The 21865-nt window shown below is 38.0% G+C and overlaps 1 protein-coding gene across 1 annotated transcript in view; it reads right to left on the bottom strand.

Moving 5' to 3' along the window:
* The window catches only part of LOC149288614 (F-box/WD repeat-containing protein 4-like), a 70438-nt gene that overhangs the window by 30730 nt on the left and 17843 nt on the right, over positions 1–21865 (bottom strand). Inside the window, exon 5 of the mRNA XM_089491580.1 lies at positions 19899–19993. Coding sequence (XP_089347706.1) covers positions 19899–19993 — 95 coding nt within the window. The remainder of the gene's footprint in view (positions 1–19898; positions 19994–21865) is intronic.

Genomic DNA, 21865 nt, shown 5'->3' with positions numbered 1-21865 from the left:
TTACTGTTGGGTAAACTAATTTGTCCAAATGAAGGCAACTAATAGAATATGCAAGCTCTCTGACCTCTGACAGTGACACAAGATACAAAGGAGGCCAAGGAAAGCTTTTTATCTGAGCCTTATTACTCTCTATTACTACAATTAGTCATACTCCAATGCTCCTAATAGGGGGGGGATTGCAATTAAATCAATTTTTGATGGGCTGAAAGTGGGTTAGAGAACCAACTAGCCTGTGAATCAGTGATATTATAGCAGCAAAGGTCATGGCCCTTGTCAGCACCTGGATTCCTCCATTTTTTTTCCTTTACCCTACAATCCGTTATGTCAAGTCATTAGAATGTGGTACATTCCAAAAGCAAGTGCTACGGTTTTGTTGACCCAATCAGACATTACTAACAAGATACAGCGTAGCATGCGTACAATGCCAAGATTCCAACAGTCCAACCACATACACGGCCGCCCCTGAGTCCTTACCAGAGAGGTGAACACTTCAGACAAACGGGTAAAAACGGTCACATCTCACATAAAAATTAAATAAAATAATAAAGCAATCATAAACAACAACATAAAAAATAAAAGGCAAAACAGAGTCAAATGGCTGGGTAGATTCTTATTATCCACCAATATTTATAAACAAAATATAATCTTTATAATGGACTAGTCATAAATTATTAGAAAAAATATTAATCTGTAATTTATGTACAAAAAATAAACATCTGAACTTTTTAGCCGCTAACATTATTGGGCTGGGGGGGTTTTATGACACAACCCATACCTTACCTTGCTGCACCAATAATAATAAAAAAAAAGTAGCCAATCAGGAAGAGGTGGAGAGGAGCATCCTGGGAAATACTCGGCACAAGAGTAAAGTAAAGCACGTGGAATTGTGTCATCTTAATGAGAAAAAAATCCAAGTCTGAACTTTCATAACTATCATCATAACTGCACGTCATCATTTTTCCAACAGCTGCTCCATATAGGGGCAAATAGCCCGGTTGGCTCCGAGTGTGCATTAATTGCACTCTCTAGTATGTTATACAAATATAACTTTAGCAGATCTGTCATTTCCTCCGACGATCTGACCACACAAAACAACCCACAATATTCCAGATCTTTGCTTATATGGCAATGATCTATAGGTGTCTGTGTCACATGACAATGCTGCCCCCAAATATGAATAAGGCAATGTTTTGCACGAGTAAAGACCTATCTCCGGAAAGGGTTTGGATGTTCAAATGAACTAGGAAAAGAAGTTTCTAATCCTGCATTTAGTTATAAAAGTGTTATATCCAGCGGAGTAGGTAAAACAGCCCGTATTAGAGCATAGTACGCAAGAAGATCTTAGAGAATCCTACTATTTATACAATTTCTCATCGACGTATTCCTAAAGTACTTATGCAACCTTAAAAGTTGAGATACATTTAAATATAATATATATAATCAAGACAAGTGGTAAACAGGACATAACCCGGAGTGCATACTGGGCATTTATGACAATTATTCTCAATTTCCCCAACAGGAAGCGGTTTAATATAATAGCGCGCATATAATAGGGTTTTCCTGAAAAGATACCGTGAGATTAGCTATCTAGTGAATGCGGAATGCCGGTCCACAGGCTGCGATGACTGGACGCTGCCTTATCTCACTGGCTCGGAAATCTTAAGATCCAGCTCGTGTCAGTGATATCCATTTATAAGATGTGACAGTTGGTAATGCATAAGAGAAATCAATGAGATCACCGCTCATTTTCTATACTTAGTGTGTTCCGAAGCTGGAATCTGAAGGCCTTCCAAAGTGCCGAGTGCTGGAAAGAGGTGAGGAGCGCCGCTGGCAATTGAGATATACAAGACGTCTATATTCTATTATATCTGCAATGCAGTTATATGAAATCTAAAGACGTCTTAAGATGTAAGGGGATCCGCGGATGGACAGCTTCAACTGAGCCGAGGATGCGTATGCTAAGAGAGGTAGCACAGTAACTGTTACCAGAGTATTTAAAAGTACAAAAAAAGGACATTTCAAATTTTAAAAAAGTCAATATTAGTAGCACGCTGCGTCAGCTTTTGGAAAACTTTTTTTTGCAGTAAGCATACACGAGAAAGAAGCTTTGCCTAAAGCCTCGAATGTCTTTTTACCATAATAAGGCAGTCGATGTGTGATAGTCACACAGACAGCGAGATGCTGGCACTCTCCAATCTTCTGAACACTACGCAGACTATGGGCGGATTATACGCTCAGGGACTGTAAGGTGGGGTTTCTATTCATAAGGGGATAATTTAACGCTGTTAATTACGAGGCTGTAACTAGGAGGAGACTCTTTATATTAGTGATAGGTTTCAGGCCCACTAGTCGTATTGTTTGGGAATATAGTTGGCGTGCTATAGTTTTAATGCCTTGAGCCATACAACACACTGTAGATGTATCAGATGTAGAGGGAGAATGGACACTAGGGACTAAAGCTGCAAATGCACACGTGGGGACTCGCTAGACTCCCTGGGACCCTCGCAAAGCCGTACTGGAGGGGCACCTAATGGACGTAGGCAGCAGAAGATGTGTTGGGCTTCCCCCAGAATCTTGGCTTGAAGCAGGTAAAGAGGCCAATGCACGAGGAGGGATTCTGTAGAAGGGGGACCACCTGAAATTTTGAATGGGACCACTCAGCATCATATGCATTACAATGTCTTCAAAACTATGTCTCCAGTGACTTTTTAGATTTTTATATATCTTTGTTATCTTAAATACAGTGGATAATCTCATTGTGAATCAGAAATTAACACCAAATGAAACTAAGCACAACACCCACTGCTAAGATCTAAAAGCTATTTTTTCCTTTTCGGTATAATCTTCTGCAATAATAGATCTATTTGAAAAATTTAAATAAGGGCAACAGGAAAATAAATGGCACTGATCTGTAATTTACCAGAGTTGGATGAAGAGGTAGAGTTGGGCTGCACAACTACAGTCATTGAGGGCGGCAAACAAGCCCGAAATTCTGTGCATCTTTGATTAAAAACAAGTAATTAAATACTTTGAGATGAGGTGTTCAAGTTGGGATATTCAAAAACTGTGCTCTATATGTGACCTTCAATGATTGCAGCTCTGATAAAGACCCCGATTTGAACAGAACCTCCTAATCGCTGGGACATGAACTGTCGGTAAGGATTTGAAAAAAGATTAAAGATTTGTAAAACAAAATTAAAAGCAGCTTCATAATCTAGAATCTCCCAAAATTGCAAATAAGAGAGGAGGAACAAAATCCCTTGTTCTATAACTCTTTAAAAGAGAACAATCCATTAGCTGGTAGTGAACAATATTTTAATTGAAATTTAACTTTTTCTTTAATTTCACCTTATTTAACATGCCTATAGTTGCTGGCTACATTGTGTGCCTATTTTCGGAGCGCAAATTCTGTTTACATGCTACATTACCCACACTGCCATCTATTCAAAACCCCGTCTAATTAGTTTATAGGAGTTTAGCACGGCTTTCACCTGGAGACGTACGTAATTATCCTCTTTATTCTAAGCTTGAACCTGTAGATTTGCATGAGGGGGTTTCTACCTACGGGTGGGCTTTGTTTTTCTAAACACAATACCAAACACAAAATGTTTCCCCAGCAGGTGAAAAGAAGAAAAATAGAAGAAGATTTGATGGAAAGTGGTAATTTTGAGACAATGCAGTTAATGGAGGTTCTTTCATAAGCAAGTCGTGAATACCAAAAAAACCTTGTAAGAAGGATTGAAACTTGTAAGCACTTGGTGAAGTGGACCATTGCTCAGCATGAAAAAACAAATGAGTTAGTGAGTTTGTCAAAAGGTTAGGATGAGATGAAAGTAAGGGAGGACTGAACAAAGTGTGTGCTGAACAACATGTCATTATACACACCAGGTGAGCGTCTCCTTAATAACCGACGGGCAATCTCTTTCGTCCGAGTGACAGCGCTGACAAAACCTCTTGATGAGGACATCGCTTTCTTAACGTTCGGCCACATAATACAGACGAGTCCTCTCGCAAAAGTAAGGGTTTTTTTGCCCTGTTTGGATAAGGTTTCCCAAACTACAAAGGATGCCTATAAAACTTTAATTAAAGAGGAAAAAAAATGCAAAACTATACATCTGCCTATCACAGTATTATATGCTCCATTCCTTTTCAATACAAAGAAAATACCTTTTTTTTTGTGAATTTTTCTGTGTGAAATATAATATGCCATTTATTTAATGCTACTCACACAGAAGAAACAGATTTGACCGATTCTTTTCATTCCAAAGTCATTAATACTGTTGAAGATCACAGATGCTTTCAGAGCTACATGAGTAAAAGCCAGGAACCAGAGCGTATCATTAACCCTTTAATTCAAAAGATGTCTATAGGGTTTAGATGATAAAGTTTATGTATAAATCACAGATACATTGAGTATACTCGGCACTAACTTGGCTCATCTGCGAATACATTATTTGCGGAGCCGCTTCGATTTTCCTCGCATTGAGCCTCCACTGACGTCAACGGTGGCTCATAAGCTTCGCCTAGGACACTGTCTGCAACCAAGTTTGAGGTGAAATCCTAAATATGGAGCACCCGTCAAAAGTATCTGCCTTTGACCCCACAGGTGCTAAGGGACGTTGTCCAGTAAGGTTGGTGGGTTAATGTAACATTTAAACTTAATATAACATCTAACATGAATTTGAAATGAGGACCTGAGAATCATCATACTTGGAACTAGTTAAAGCCAATCCAGTTGGATGGGTCTGCTGTCCTTATCTTAAGAAGATCTGTCTTTTTTTATTATTTTTATTTACATTCCAATCCAATCTGCTTTCTCTAACGTGCCCGTAAAATACATTCACCAATACACATAGGTAGCAGTAAACCGAGCTCTAGTACCGGTAGGGGATGATGTATTAATAAACATCCCATATCTTATATCGTCAGTTTCATAATTTCACTAGAAATCAATGCTGAACTTAAATCACTTTTCCCAGATGTTACATTTTTGCAGCTCAGCAAATGAAATAAACCTTTGTAGTGTTGTTTAAGGCTTAAAAACCAATATATACGTGTTAGAGTTTCACTATATATGTATATAAGTCCAACCATCTTTACTTTCTGTTCTAAGGATCTGCATGATTACCACCCCTTCTCCAAATCCATTGATATGTTGGAACATCTCTTTGATGAGTCTCTACATTTTAAATTTCCAAGCACTAAAACAGTTCCTAAAAAGTGTTATATATATATATATATATATATATATTACACACATTCATACACAGTATACACATACATATAAACACACACAATTCCCTATACCTACCACATGATTGAGACTATTTCACTTGAACAGGACTACAGCCACAGATCAGCTAAATTCTAAGCCACTAATAAACTATCCTTAGCAAACCATCTGCCGCACGTTCTCCGCTCTGGTATCCTTAGGCGGATAACCAAGACAGGTTGCTGCAAGCACTTCTCCAAACTGCCCCATTTATCAACTCCTCCTCAACCTCTTAACCTCTCAGCCGTCTGCTGGACACCCTGGAGAACATTTTTGATCCTGGCTATCACCTATATGTCAGCCACACTTAAGCTTAACAGACCCTGGTAAAATATAGATCACTGAGCACCAAATTTCTGTCCTAACAAATGGTATCATTCTTTTTTTTTCTTTTTAAGCACCTATTATCGCCTCCTGCCAATATAGATCAGTTTTGTTACTGATCTCTCTCTCCATTCTATAAACATATATCATAAATCCTTTCATTTCATTTTGACCTTCTTTAACCACCATATTAGACGGGTTACATGCTTCTGGGTTTTACTTTGTTTTCCCCTTTACTAGTAAAACATGCTAAGATCTATCCAAAATACCATGGAAAGAAAGGTTATGCATTCAGTTCTCAACTGGAGACAGCTGTGTTCTATAAACCCTCCACTGGTTTCAGACTCAGTAGTAAATGGCCTATAAGGGCCGGCTCTTCTATAAAGTGCATGGCTGCCTTACTTCCCCACGATCTATTTTGATCTCTCGTTAGACCTTTGATCTTTCAGTGCACCTCATGACCTCCCCTACACTCAACTCAAGGGTGCCTCATCTTCTCACCTTTCACCACTGTAGACCTCGCTCATCTCGCCATACCTTGGGGCACTCTTCCTCCTCTACTTACAGCCAGCACACAAAGAGAAGTTTATTCTTAAAATTCTCACTCCATACGCACTCGACCCCAGTGACCTCCACTTTTCTATAACTGCGCATCCACTAGCTTAATGCTTGTAAACTGGACATGGCTGGGCATGAACTATTTCAAGATTAAGAAAAATGGGCATAGCCGTATTAGCCCAAAAGGAAGTGGAGTCTTTAGGTGAGGTTGTTGGGCCAACATAGAAAAGATGTAACATTACATAAACTTTCAAGACCTCAATGTAGACTAAAGACTCTTGATATGGTTTAGGCATTCAGAAGTAATACAAGTGATGCCATTACCATCCCCTATTAACATTACCATCCCCTATTTGGGGAAAAAGGGTATTAATGATGGTTATAATACCGATTATTGTGCATACAGGTCTGTGCTGTTAACAGTCAGGGCAACTTCAGCAGGTAAAGAAAACCTCTGCGGGAATAATCCATTGACTTCAGAAGATATATACGTTTTTATTTTCTATCACAGGTAGTAAGTGTTAACATGCCCTAGCCGGGGTCAGACTGGATAAAACACATGTAATAAAACTCTTTCCGATGCGTACACTGAATGGTTGGCTGATTTCGCAAAACTCTGGCTTTGCTTATGTAAATCGTTACCAATAACAATCACCCTCTGGGACATAAGCTTCTTTCAAAAATAAAACTTACATTTTATACGGCCACAGAAACATCTGCAAACAGAAGGATAAAGCGCAGGCTGACAGAGGGGAATACTCTAGGGCTACACAACCTTCCCAAAAATAAGAAAAAGATTATTTCAATAATTTGATCAGATCTGTCCAACTGGAGGTCCATGATCCAGATGTGGCCTACAGGAGCTATTCTATGGCCCAATGCCAACGCATAGCCTCATTATATTCCATCACTGTTTTAATAGGGTCTGTCCCCCTGCACATGCTTACAAAGGAAGATGTCTAGTTCTGCCCCTGCACAGTTGTGTGCTTACAACATAATACTTACCTTTTAAAACATGATAGCCTCCTTGTGGCTGGTTGATCATCTTATATCTGGTTGTTTATTTTTAACGAGTCTGACGATGGGAATAGCTACATGTGTGCCCAGAATGTCACTAGCACAATGATATTCTCAATAAGTGTGCTATGGGATCTTAAAGTCAATCAATTTATTATTTCTTGAGAGGCAGGTAAAGCCTTGCCCCCCCCCCCGGGGCAATTAACATACACACTAGCAGATTTAATCACATACACACACTCATGCTAAAACACATACTTACATATACACATTCATGGTAACACATACTCCGTCTAACACGTAACACACATAGCCTTTAATACATATGCATACAGTCATGGTAACACATAGATTGTAAGCTCATTTGAGCAGGACCCTCCTCACCTGATGTTCCTGTATGTGGGCTTGTTATCTGTATAAAAATATACAACGCACACACACTCTCTCTCCCTCAGACCAATCCTATTTTAAGAATTTTGGATTCCTAAATCTTTTCATATAGGGCCTTCTGAACTACGTGTTCTACGTATTTTCCTCGTCGTTCCCCTATGGTTAAGTCACTGAGTGTTGTTGGTTGGTCGATGCAGCCTTTATAAGGATGAGGTGAGAAGGACAGGACATTTATTAGATACGCCATGTTTTGATACCCTTTGCCACAGATCTCAGCTTCACTGGAGCATAATATTACGCAACTTAAATATATCCAAAACGTTCACAATAAGAAAAAAATATATAGTTTTAATAAATTATTTCAGTTATGTTAAAAGTCAACAGTTTTTCCTTAAATCTAACCTCTCTCTTCCTTCTTGATTTTTGCAGTAGCTATATAAATGTTACAAATAATTTTAAGCTTAACGTACTTATATGATCGTTTCAGGCGTCAAGTCATCTTTACAGACCGGTTTCTTCCATGACGTCAGAGCGAAAATTGTATTAATTTTATCTAATGTATTTTTAGATCTTACTATGTGAAATACCATATCAATTTTCATGGCTAAAAACAAATCACAACGCCCAGACTTAAACATGTGTTACAAAATCTGTTACGAGATAAAGACAAGACATTTGTTTAGAAAAAGATACAAATATAGCATTCTTGGCTATGTATTTCCATTAAACAGCGTGCCAAGCATTATTTTTAGCATCTAGTCCGCTTGCATACTTTTAAGCAGCTCGTACAATCTATATTAATGAATATATTAAAAAGCTAGTTCACAAACCATTTAAAAAAAAAAGCATTAAAAAGCAGCGGCCTTCATCTAATCTTCAGGTGGTAGCGGCTGGGGGTAAGTGTTCAGTTTGTGTTTTGCATTTGGCGAGGGATGCCGAGGATTTACCCATCATTTTTTTTTAGCTCCAAATACGTGGTCGTCTTACTACCCTCTGTATTCAAACCCGTTCAAACATTGTAAAAGGCAATACTGCGGAATATTTAATTATTCATATAGTTGCTTACGTAATTTTGCTGTTATTTATTCAAATGAATCTGCCACGTTTCCTATGGATACTGATGGTTACATACTACTTGTTATGTCCCGTCTACCCATTGTACAGCGCTACGGAATTTGATGGTGCTATATAAAACAATAAATAATAATGTATTACACGGGAAATTAAAAAAATATTACTAATAAAACAGTTTATATGTTTTGAAATCACTTTGCATTTAAATATTTGCACCTCCAGTGCCTAATATGTAACGTATCTTTGCCGTATGCTCTTACATATTGCATGTTTTATGTTTTCTTTGTAGGATTGACGACGTTTAGATGGGGGTAGTATACTGCCGTGGCACGCTTTGCTAAACTTGTCACGTAAACTGACCAGGATAATAACCCCTTTTGGCAATTACCACGTGATATTTGTTTACTACCCCCTGCTATCAAACTCTACCGAGGCAGACCTGCTAGGTGAGCCGTTAGCAAGTCCTTGCTAGGTCTTCTTCCGCATTCGTTTTCAGTAGTCAAATGGCCTTCTGTGGGGACATGGTGTTAAACCAAATGTATGCTACTGTGCGTTTTTACGGAACAGACTAACATAACAAAATGTTTCTATGAAAATCTGCCTTGTTTGGGAGAAAGTCATACAGGGTCTGTGCATCAGACACCAAGCAGAGTCTGAGGTGATGGGGGCAGCAAATGCAAACTCTACCTGGATCAGCCAAGCAAGAGTGCAGGCTACACACTTACGTTTTAACTGTCCAGGGTCATGTGATGTAACGTAACCTACGCCGATATAGAATTACCTACAAAAATTGAGATGAAAGCTGGTTAGAGGGAAAACTGCCAGGCTGCACCGAGATGTGGCTGACTGGGCTAGCCCCTAGAATTACATATGTCCCAAAAATGTAAGTTTCCATTTGAATTTGAGGGCTTTAGAACATTGTGATACACTAATATCCAGCAAACATTCTGAGCGCCTAATATCAGATAAAAAGCATGGTGGACATTTGGGGCAACCTCCCCCTAAGTCAGTTTCCTTTAGCCTCATATTAACCTGTTTCGCTTGCTGCAGTTTGCAAAAAGAATTAAAAGAAAATAAATACAAAATTTGAGATTTTCCCCTTAAATCTTTTTTTCCTCTACACTGTTCTTCTATGTAGAAGAGTTTCTCGGAAATGGGTCCTCAAGTGTTTCCTCACATGAGCAAAGATATATCAGTGTCTACCTTCAAGACTTGTGATAATTAATGACCTCCTCGTTCTCCAGTGATGAAAACTGAGAACAAAAAACTGTTAAAACAACTTCTTGGGCAAGATTGCTCGGAAACACTTATACGTGCAATGGCATTGCATACAAAGAAATGTGAACTTTAGATACATGGTGACTTGGTGGGCGAGTAATATTTAAAATTATTGCATGACATCCAGTCTCTATGGTCACCATTTGATCAACATGAGTTTTAGAGTCCACCTAGGAACAAGACCACTCTTTAACTTGGGCGAGTAAAAACCCAGCCGCTCTGCTAGGTTTTAATATGCTACTAATTGCTTCCTCTGATCATCAAACATCCCACTTTTTTTATTTGATGGTGGCAAGCAGCTGTTTTTTACCACCCTAATAAATCTCTAGGTTCATCAGTCACTGGGATAGACCACTTTATTGAAAGGAAATAAGTTTCTTCTTCATTAGTAACCTGGTTCTACCAACCGTGGCAGCATTTAAATCTTACTGTAAACTCCTAAAAGATCTACATCAGAACAGAAGGACAAGGCTTTTTTTCCCCCGAGGTCACCAACTTTTCCCAACCACAAATGGTAAAAAAAAAATTAAAATAAAAAAAAATATTGCTACCAGGATGTTTTATTTACACAGCTGTGAGATTCAAGTTTTTAACGTCAAAATGTTAAAAACTATCTCGCGATCAGTGCTAGGATCATAGAAAAAAATGCTATTGTAAGATCCAGACAATTTTATTGATACAACTGTTTTAAGCCAACTTTCATGACAATGCATTATTGAAAAATTACTGTTCACTCAAGTGGATTTTCCTTGAAGAGCTAGTAAACGTCAAAAAGCCAAAGTGATTTATTATTTTCCATTGTTTTTCTTAGAAAAAAAAGATATACCTACTGAAATCCACCTAATTTCTGTGGCTACCCAAACCTGCTGGGACGGACGTGGAAGGAGCAGTGTTCTCTCGCTGTTCCTGCGGTAAGGAACGCTTGCTTCGGTTCATGACCAGTACAAAGAATGGCCTTTAAAAGTTACATTTCATGTAACATTTATGAACACCTTAATATTCCTTCCAGCCTGACCTATGTTAGGTCTATATCGCTATCATAAAGCACATTAAGGTTTGTGAAGGAGGAGGAAACAATTCCTCATACCTGAATAGCTTGACTTCGCAAACTCACATTCAAGGTAACTATTTAAAGTGGTGACCAATAGAAACCAAATTAATTTCACATCCTTTACACTTCAAGGTCTTAAAAAGTCTAGCAATCCACTAACTACGGCTCTAAAAATATTTCAATTTTCTCCGATTAATTTCTCTTGATGTGATAGGGTAAATAAAAAAAAGTGAATCCTGTGCGTTTAGTATATTTACAATTATTATTATTTTAATTTTCTTGTAAGTAAATTTTCACCAATTCTTGTATATTAGTCCATTCAGAAATTGATATAGATGATCATCATCATAGTGTTGACAAGTTGTTTTTGTATCATATGCCACAATAGTGAAGTGAGTTAATTTTAAGAATTTTTATTTGGAGACAGCATTTCTGCAACAGATTACTATATTGCAGTAGAAGGTTTTTCTTGTGTTTGGTTTTTTTTTTTTTTTTTTTTTTAGAAAGTTGCTTTTAGAACATTAAACTTGCAATTCTGCCTCTTTTTTGGGTGCTCGTGGATAAATCTGATTTACATTTGCATGCAGAAACAAAAAGTGCCTAATAAAACATTAGCTAATTTTTAAATGCATCAAGTAATCATTCATAGCTTCAGTTTATATAATAAAAAAAATAAAAACCAGTAAAAATCATGTCTTAAAAAGGCACCTGATTAAAATAGTGTGTAATAGTTAAATTTATATAAATTTGCTTATTATTACATCCTATGCAACGTGAACTCAACCAAACGCAACAGTGCCTCATTATAAAGAAATTTCAAAAAGCATTTGTGCTCTAATTAGTAAGAAATGCTAATTTGAGACAGTTGAGCACCCCCTATAGATGTATCTAATTAGTTTCAAAGCTTTTATCTCTCCTCGTCACATTATCATCTAGAGGTTATGATCTTTGTGTCCAATATGTTGTGTCTTGACACGACACCCCTATGAGAAAGCTACATGCCCTTCCAACCTTCCTAACCCTGTCCTTAATCAAAAAAGAAAACAGAAAGAAAAATCTTTTTTGTGGCCTAACAAATATAGGTCAAATGGGCAAACAAATCCCAAATGATCCAGCCGTGTGCCCCGTTTCGTAATTGTTCTGCTAATTCTCCCAAAGTAGTAACTCTAAATCGAAGAGTCTACTGCGACAGATCAACGATGCGTTCCCTTTGCCCTTTTTTTATGAGAAATATAAAACATTTACAAAATTAAATACAAGTAAATTGGTCTTAAAGGCGGGATTCCTTAATTTGAAATTATTTGTTTAAATCGGGGGTTATAAACTATACATACTCTTTAGGTGCATCTTGCATAAATAAACAAATCATTAACAATTACCTTTATTATTGTTCCTCCCCATTTTTTTTTACGTTTATATTTTTGCCTGGAAAAAAAATGTTGGTGATCTGCTTGCATTACAAGAAATGTCAAACAGAATCAACATTGGTTAGTTTGGTTAAAAGAATCTTTGGTACTGTAATGGTGATGCGTTCAATCCTCTTGAAATAAATTAAATACCTCAGATTCTGATTTATTAATTTTTAACATTTCAATCACAATTCATGTAGTAAAAAATACATTTAAAAAAATTAATACAATTGTACTGTATTTTTCCAGTTTTTTTGCTAGGCTAAAACTAGATTCTAGAATAACTTGTGTGTGTGTGTGTGGGGGGGGGGGGGATTACATGAACCCAGTAGTAGGTAATATCGACTCCCTTACATTAAAGCAACATTAATAACTATTTGGAACAGGTAATCTTATTTCTGCGCGTTATATGCATTCATGTAAAAAAAAAGTGTTCCCAAAGATTTATGATGATGGATCCTCCCAAGTATGATTCTATTTAGTTTTGGATTCCAGACACTCTTGAAACACATGCATGCAGCTACCACACACATGGAATTAATCTACTTACGTACTCAGAAGCAATAGGAACATCTTTTTACAGTGAAATATTTTACATTCCCCCCCCCCCCAAAAAAAGGGTTATTTCAAGACAGCGAATAATAAAAATAAAAAAAGTCCTGTCTTCAAGATGTCATTGTTGTAGTAATCGGGGAAAAAATAAACATGCATGTTTTAGAGCAGAAAATTTTATATAAATGTTGACACTAAAAAAAGGAAAGCTAACTACAATAAAATTGTAATTGACAAATTAAGTGAATGTAGAAGAATGTAGTGCTTGAATATTTTTTATAGTATTGTTAATGTTCTATATTCCTAGTGGCATGAAACCCCTGAAGATGGGGTGGATTTGGGTAAAGAACAATCAAAGTACATTATATTAAGAAACATATAATCTGCTGAATATTTGGGAGCGTGAAACCAACTTTGTTAAAAAAAAACACTGTTTGATAGGATCTCCGCCTGCCCAGTCAATACAAATATTAGCTTATGGAAGCAAGTACACAACTGTTAAGGGGACACCCCTTATGTTTGTATAAATAGAAGAAACCAGAAAGTGTCCCTTTACAATGCAGTCTAGTGCTGGTTCCTGGAGCTGACCCGGTCTATTTAGATGGGCGATGCCAATTTTTTTTTTTTATTATTATTATTATTCAATTTTTCGTAAGATGCGTGCCGCAGGTACTCCAGATGTTCCTATGTACAATCATGGTGACCCTATGAGAAAGCCCCAAGCGACATATCAGATTTATATTTTCCTTAAATGAAAATCTATATGTATTGTATGTAAAGCACGGATCATGACTGATCCAAACAATTATAGCAACTACACGGCTGTTAAAAGCCACCTGTTTCTCCAATGCTGCCTGGCGTCTGAATTGTGGGAATAAGAGGACTCGGAGCTGCATTTTTTTTTTCTTTTAATAATTTGTTTGCCTCAAAAACAAAACTGGAGTAAAAAAAAAAAAAATAAAAAAAAAATTAAAAATAAGTAAAATGCATAAATAGAAAATGAGATGGGGAGAGAGAGAGAGAATACGGAGAGCAAGAGATGCATTTCAAAGTCTCTACAGCAATTTGAAGAGTAAAAGAAAAGACGGGCTGATGTGAAATCATACGAAGGTCAAAGGTGAGCCTCTCGCTCTTGTGAGAAAGTGGTGAATCAGGACGTTTTATCAAACGATCATTTTCTTTTGAAACTGGGAGGCAGCAACTGGGACAATTCTGCAGATGTGCTTGATGGGTTTTAGACAAAAATGGTTCTCTCTTTAAGGCTCTCATCGGGGGTGGGAGGGGGGGCATTGCTTCTCCCTCCACTGCCTCCCAGACCCTCCCCTCCCTTCTTCAGTGGTCAGCCGAGACCCCCACCCACTGATAGCTTTTGTATTCCTGGCCTTTGGACATACTGACAGAGCCCTTTATGAGACCCTAATCAAGACCCCCGTGTTACAGGTACCTAGTAGAGATACCAGACCTTTTCAAATTAAAAACAAGCGAAAGCTGTTTTCTATTGTCCTTGTGCAGCACTAAGTGAGATGAAAGAGAGAGGCCGCACTCTCCCAAACGACAGCCTGCCAATCACGCCAACTTAGCCGAGGTCGCAATGTGTAAATTCTTTTGACCTACACCTAATCAAAGATGCACTATTCTTCACAGAACACATTAATAGGTATTTGTTCCCAAATACACAAGGGCGCTCAGCCTGGGAATAGGAACTTCTCATCTCCCCTGATTTACAGTAAAGATGCAGTTACTTTGAGTTCGGCTTAACCGTTTTCTCACTAATGGGACAAGAAAATAAGCAATCTCGATACCTGCCAAGCGCATGGTAGGAAGTTAGACAAACTTCGGCAAGTTTTTTTGTTTTGTTCTATAAATAAGTGTGCATGGAGGGGAAAACAAAAACCTTACAATCCTATACAGATGAACATACGCCAAGTAACCTAAAACTGAGCGTCAGCATCATGACTGGTCAATAATAGATATTATTATCATTATTATTATGTCATAGAACAGGCAAATATCAAACAAATAATTCCTTCTGCTTTCTGGGACCTTTCTGTGACAAACTCTTTCAAGTACAATGGACAAAGAACGCCACATTATATATAAATTATAATTTTTATAGGTCATAAATAACCTTTGGACAATAAAACATTAAAATGCAAAATTTAAATGTTTAAATATTTCAAATATCTCTCTTTGGTGGAAGAAATTATACATATATACATATATATATATATATATATATATATATATATATATATATATATATAAATAAAACAACTGGAATCTCAATTTGTTTTTTTGGATAAATTGTTCAAATCATTTAAAAAAAAAATATGTATAATAAAAGTAAAAATTGATTGCTCATTGAAAAGTTACAGATACGGCACCTTCCAAATTTCTCTACAACATAAAAAAAAAAAAAAAACAAATACGTGATCTAGGATGCATTTGATTTAAGAGAATAATTTAGCATGGAAAGCACCAGTAAGCTTTAAAAAGCAGGTCTGGGTATCGTCAACATGTTAACACCCCATAACATCACCTCTGACGAACATTCCCCAAAATTTCATCTCCGATGGATCCTCCTTCCATTAGAAGACAACGCAATCAAACGTCCATTTGTACTTATTAAACGCCCCATATATTACACCTTGGATGCCATTAACCACAGCAGAACGTTCATCCACTACGGCCAATTTTACCCCATAGATTAAGCACTTTTCAGCATTCAAAACCCAAATAAAGACAAAACCAAAATAAAGACATAACAGAATAGTGATCTGACGCTTTTTTTTTTTTTCTAATAAACTGGTTTTCTTCTTGCATCCCCATGTTCAATGATAAGATCTTTACAATGGCTTCCAACAGATTATATTAACCCATTAACCCATGTGCTGGAAGGTTGTAACAGGCACCGCAGCTCTGAAAGGGTTACGTTGCTCTAAACAATTAGCACCTGATGGTATGGAAGAGACTTCTGTGATGGATTCTCCCACCAGGCTCTTATCCTGTTTCTATTCACATTACACCTAAAAGCTTGTGCTACCCAAATAAATCAGCTCCCAGGGCTAACATAAAGCAGCACTCCGTTTCCGCACCCACTTGTTCCTCGGCAGATAACGCTGTATTAATTGCACTCTGCAATGCGTCTTACAAAGTAACCCGCGCAAGGCAAGAAGGCAGACCGAACCCTTAAAGCGCGTATCGTGTGTATACATCCCGGACGTTAGAATGTAGCTACGGGGTCAAATCTGTGTTTTCTATAAGCAGATACGTGAAATATACAAAAAAAATAAAAATAAAAAAAAACATACCTTCTGGTATAAACCCTTATTGGGTACATTTTCTTGGATGCACTAGAAAAATTACAATATTTATTCCAAATACCGATGTATTTTGCATTTGCCGCAGGGTCTGCAGATCAACTAACTGGATATTATATTATACTAACTGGCTTTCTTCTCCTTTTGTAACTGTTTGTTATTGTGTACGATTTTAAATTATTCCACTGATGGTGACAGCGCTACGGAATCTGCTGCTGCTATATAAATAAATGTAAAGTAAAGTAGCCTGATGTTTATTAAAAGGCATATATATTTGCGGAACAATTTATGGCCCCTCTTGGACTTTTTCTTTGCTCTGCTTCATCGCCCCTGTGGAAAGGAAAAGATAGATAGAAAGACATTTTCACATTAACTACACACTTCCACCCCGGGATGCAATTGCTAAATTATCTGTTGGCAGGGCACTGATCAAAGCTGGAATAACAGAGGCATAATGCACAGCGCAGCCAAAGTAAACACACACAATTCATCAACGTTTGTTTAAAGGTACGAAAAACCTACTCATCTCGAACAAGGAAGATAGCACAGACCGTGCTGGGCGGAAAGGCAGGAGAAAAATAAAAAGGGTATTTTGTTGAAATGGTCCGCTTGAATCCACCTTGTCTGATACCCAGCATACCATAAGGAATCGTTTGCTCGTGACCAGACACGGCCTCGTGATGAACTGCAATAGGATGTAGAGTTACCAACAGTCCCAATACGGGACTGGGCTGGAGTTGCATGGGCCCCGATATGTTGTAGACAAGACGTGCTATGACATCAGCATGATGCTTACAACCTTTGGATGATCAATTATTATAAAACAATGAGAAAGTGATCCCAACCAACAAAGTGTAACACTACCCTTTAAATGCAGTCTCGTTTACACCTCTACTGTATTCTCTACCTTTTTTTTTTTTTTTTTAATACTAAGTTGTTTTTTTAAAGCAGCAATGATCGGTGTTAATAGTTACAAAGAAAAAACTTTTGAGACCTAGTCCCTGGGATGACAATATCGTATGTTCTGCTGTATCCAGCAATCTAGACAAGCGACATTGTTCGCAACCCATACATCCAGATTGCGTTATTGAACCACCCTTGTCTTGGAATCTTCCCGAGATCTGATGCTATGGATCGTGGCATTTTTCAGCCTTCTTAACTACGCAAACGATGCGCTGAGAATTATATGTATGTTTTCCGTGCTGAATAAATGTTGCTGCTGCTTTGACAAATTTATACCAAATGTTTGTATTGTTGGAATGTTATAATCTTACATGAAACATCTCAATTTGCTTCCCGTATGAAAGAAGACAGATGGGATTAGCTGCACGATGCCCTTCGTTGAACTAAAATACGTTCTACATCAGCAAAATGTTTAAGCCAAGGACCGTTAAGAAGTTTACTTAATCAATACGTAAATTATTGCCCTTGCAGGCATATTTCTAAAGAGCAACATATGTTCTGCTCTATTACCAATACGGAGCATGAAGAAACAACATTATCCGTGAAGCTTCTTGAGCCAAACGGAACACATATGGGTTTCGTCAAGAACGTTACGTCTGCATTAGAATACTGAAGCGTCCGCCATCAGCATCTTGTACATAAGAAGGGACTGCAAGGTTTCCAAAGCCTTTCATCCATGCCAAAGGAGACGAGAATATTGTTTTAGGAAGCGTATCTTCTTCTGATCTGCCTCTACCCTCCTCGGCATACAGGTCTCTCCCCCCATTTGCTTTCTTGTTCTATAAGACTGTGATTTGTTGTGAAGTGACAGGTTTATAGGTTAGCTGACACCTTTACTCCCAGGAATTTTAATTAACTTCTCTCATCATTAATATGTTAAAAAGCAGTTTCCATTATCCGAGGTCACTAGTGTGTTGAGGGGAGCTGCTATATCAGCCATCAAATTGAAGAATTAATGACGTGGATAATCGTCTGTAATTCCAAAAAAAAAAAAATGCAATGCATGGGGCAGAGGCTGGATAGGTAATTGGGGGTGATGGGAGGTCTCTGATGGTCTCACGTAAAATGGGTGACTGACTCAAACCCGGCCTTTATGGGCTAGCTGCTCGCTCAGATCATGTCTATCATTCAGGGCAAAAAGAAAACACTCTGAGTAAATATTGTGACAGTCAGAGTGTGCGAGTCTGCTGTGTGCCGGCTTTAAAAATGGAGCCGAGGGAAAGCAGACACTGTCCTGACAAGAGACGAGCTCAAAAGGTCATCACTTAAGCATGCCCAGCTTTTCAGCAACAGTTAAAGCTCCGGACTCCCACCTGTTGAAAACAGAGGTCTGAGGATACGGTGATAGAGAAAGAAAAAATGTCTTATCACCGACATGAGCTTTAACAGAGACGTCCAAGGAACGATGTCTCGATACGTACCGCTCAACAGATCCAACAGAATACATACTTTATACCTTTTCTACACGGCAGGTTACAGTTCCAAACACGCTACCTTCCGCCTAATTCGGTAACAATTTGTAACATCAAAAAGAACCCTAATTTTCTTACAATTCTTCTCATGGATTTAAACCCAACAGAAATGTGATTTAAGGGATCGCACGGCATGTTTTGAACTGGAAGAGTAATTGTCAAAATTGGTTTTAAGTGTAAGGTGGGGGTCGGACAAGTATTATTTCTCCAGAAATATTGGTCTTACTTCTTAAAATGTTTAAAAAAATGAAAGACTTATTTTAGAATTTTTTTTATTTTTTTTTACAACACTCCATATTGGTCATGAAAGAAGCCATCATTTGCAAGTTTGTTTTGACAGCATCGCATTTACAATGGGGCACACCAATGATCAAAGGGAATTCTATAGTATTATAGCTTGTACCAGTCATTGCATGATTCCTCTGTCTGCTAAACCTGAGCTTTCAAAGAAGGTTCCCCGTCCACAAAATATATTACTTCATTGCTACAGAGTTGGTGTGCAGGGAATAAGAATCAAAAGGTTTCAGAGAAGGATGGTGAGTAAGGTCTAAGCAAAATGTTTTGGGTTTTTTTGTTCCTTCCGCCACAAACTCATCAATTTCATTAGCCTGCGGGAGAAATAAATTCTACGTAAATGTTAATAGAGCTCCATGCAGTTAAATAATAGATTATGCCCCCTTTGATCAGGATGAGACATGTAACATAGGATTTCAGGGACTACGAGGATCCAATGTCTAACGTCTGAATCACAGCTGTCAGCTAACCTTGCCCTGTCAAACAAAGAAAAAAATAATTGCTAGCTTAGGCATTGGCCTAAATCAACATATTTAGACCTAGAACGGCAAATACATATTTGCAAACCATAGTTATAGGACAAATTATTGATTCTGGATGCCTGTGGAAATATAAATGTGATTTATAATTGATTTTGGAAGATAACTGCATTCTGTAAATCCAAAAGAAAACAAGACAGAGGTGTCTCGGTGTTTTAAGGATGTTACGCATAAGTTTTTAGTAGCCTGACCACGGCGTTATAGGTCACCGCAACGAGACTAAGAACTTGAAGTTGTGCTTTTATTTGTCCGCATCTATCACGCTACGATTTAGGCATGTTTGAGCACAGAGTTGAAAGCAATACCAACTGCTTCTGGTTTTAAAAAGCATTCTTTAACATCTCCAACGCTGAGCAATTTGGCCTCCGTCACATATTCCTCTTACCTTAAGAGGGGGTTTATGGCAATTGACCAAACTCTGTCATCTGTCTGAATGGTATGTAGGCACTGACCAACTCTGCTGGATGAAAGGGACCACACCTGAACAGAACGAGAAAAGACAGACGTAATTACTATTGACATTTAAATACAATACACTTATCCCGAGCTGGTTCGACCAAACTTATTCACATTCTTTTTTTTTTTGAGCAGAGGTGTTCTAGACTTTCTGTATGACCTCCGGACTTTCTGAAAATTAAATTCTGCTTGTATTTTATCTTGACATGTTCTAGGCTTCTATAGCATATAAGGTCCTCCTCATTAAAACGACTAGCAACACTACCTGAGGCTGTACTCCATGACAAGCAGAGCCATTCTCACCTTTAATTCCAGTATGTGTAACTTGTATATGATGTCATCAGATGACTGAACCCCCCAACTGGCCCATTAACAGCCATAGTGAATTGGGGAGCCTGAACCCAATAGGGTAATTTACACTAGTGAAACAGCCCAGGCTTCCAGCACCTCCGACCTGCAACCCTAGGCAAGAATACACCACTGGCTGTAGGATAATCATACCGTATAGTCAAACCAATCCTAATACTACACTTTTTAGAACTTGAAGGAATAAGGGTCCATTTATTGATTCTACTATTTATAAAAGAAAACATTAACTACAGTGGAAACACACTGAATAAAGTGTTTTTATCACTAAGCTTGGTCTTTACCCTAATCTGCAGAGTTTGTTATTTTACACGTATTCACTTAGCACAAAGGGAATTGTGTGCTATTCATGTCAACAGGAATTTAGCATCGCACCAAACGTAACCGAATGAAGACAAGCTTAACCCTCCTAAGCTTTCATATCTCCCACAGGTTAAAAATATTGCTGGGAGAAGCCTATCTCATGCCTATCAGCGAGGAATGTACATTAACAGCTTCTCCGGGCTTAACTGTAATCGACACTCTACAGCCCTCAATGGTCTCCACACTTCCCGCATTTAGCGGTGCCATTAGCGTGTGCCTCCCCTACGCCAATGAAGAATCACTTGAAATACATAACAGCATGTTGGGAACACAAAGACAGGTTTGGGTTTATCCAAAGACAATGATTTATTGTAAAGCTAAATGCATTGGGCAAAAGAATGAAAACGCAAACTGTACTAATCGGACACATTGGTAAATGAAGACCGCAGCACATTGCCGTACTTCCAAAATGGACCATTAGTGTGAAGAAACTGCTCATCGCTTACTGCATTGGGTTTACATAGTCCTAGTTATGTATAGTTCTCCTAAAAATCAATTAAATGAGACCAAGTTCTCGTTGGATTATAACTCACACCAACTTCAGGCTGTCTGTGGCAAAGAACTATTAGCCAGAAGAAAGTCCATTTGCACTGGAGATTCCAACATGTACTCGCTTAAAAACTGCTCATGCGAGTGGTTTTATAACTGAGCTCAAATTGTTTTAAGAGCAAGCTGGTGTCTATCTATGAGAATGCGGTGTATGCTAATGCTTTAGCAATAGATCAATCAGAATCACACCATGAGTAATAAACGCAAGGTAGAAACTGAAACCATAAAACGTACAATGAAACCGATGGCTGGACAAATAGGTTTCACTGTTTGATCTTTTCTTTGGGCTAAGAAACAACAAATATTCCTAAAGTGCTCTAAAGTGCCGTATCAGCAATCTGATACAAGGCAGATGCTCGTATACAGGGTATAGAATAGTGTCAGGAGCCGGGTTTACAACAAGGACTTAAACCAAACTTTGATAATTTTATAAGTCACTGTGAAGACACAAAAACCCAGAATTAGCTTTTTCTTTCACAATATAGACATGTTTTTTGCCTATCGTGTGGGTTTGGTAAGTGGCAGATAGACCGTTGGTAGAGGTGGGCCAGAGTTGGACTATACATCTATCTTACCTGTCCCAGGACACTTGGGAAGTATGGCATGTTGTGACCAAAT

The sequence above is a fragment of the Sceloporus occidentalis genome, unplaced genomic scaffold (genome assembly GCF_023333645.1).
Source record: "Sceloporus occidentalis isolate IW3139 unplaced genomic scaffold, rSceOcc1.0.p SCAF_50, whole genome shotgun sequence".
NCBI lineage: Eukaryota > Metazoa > Chordata > Lepidosauria > Squamata > Phrynosomatidae > Sceloporus > Sceloporus occidentalis.
The sequence above is the reverse complement of the archived record's forward strand: the minus strand, read 5'-3'. Positions and strand labels throughout refer to the sequence as shown.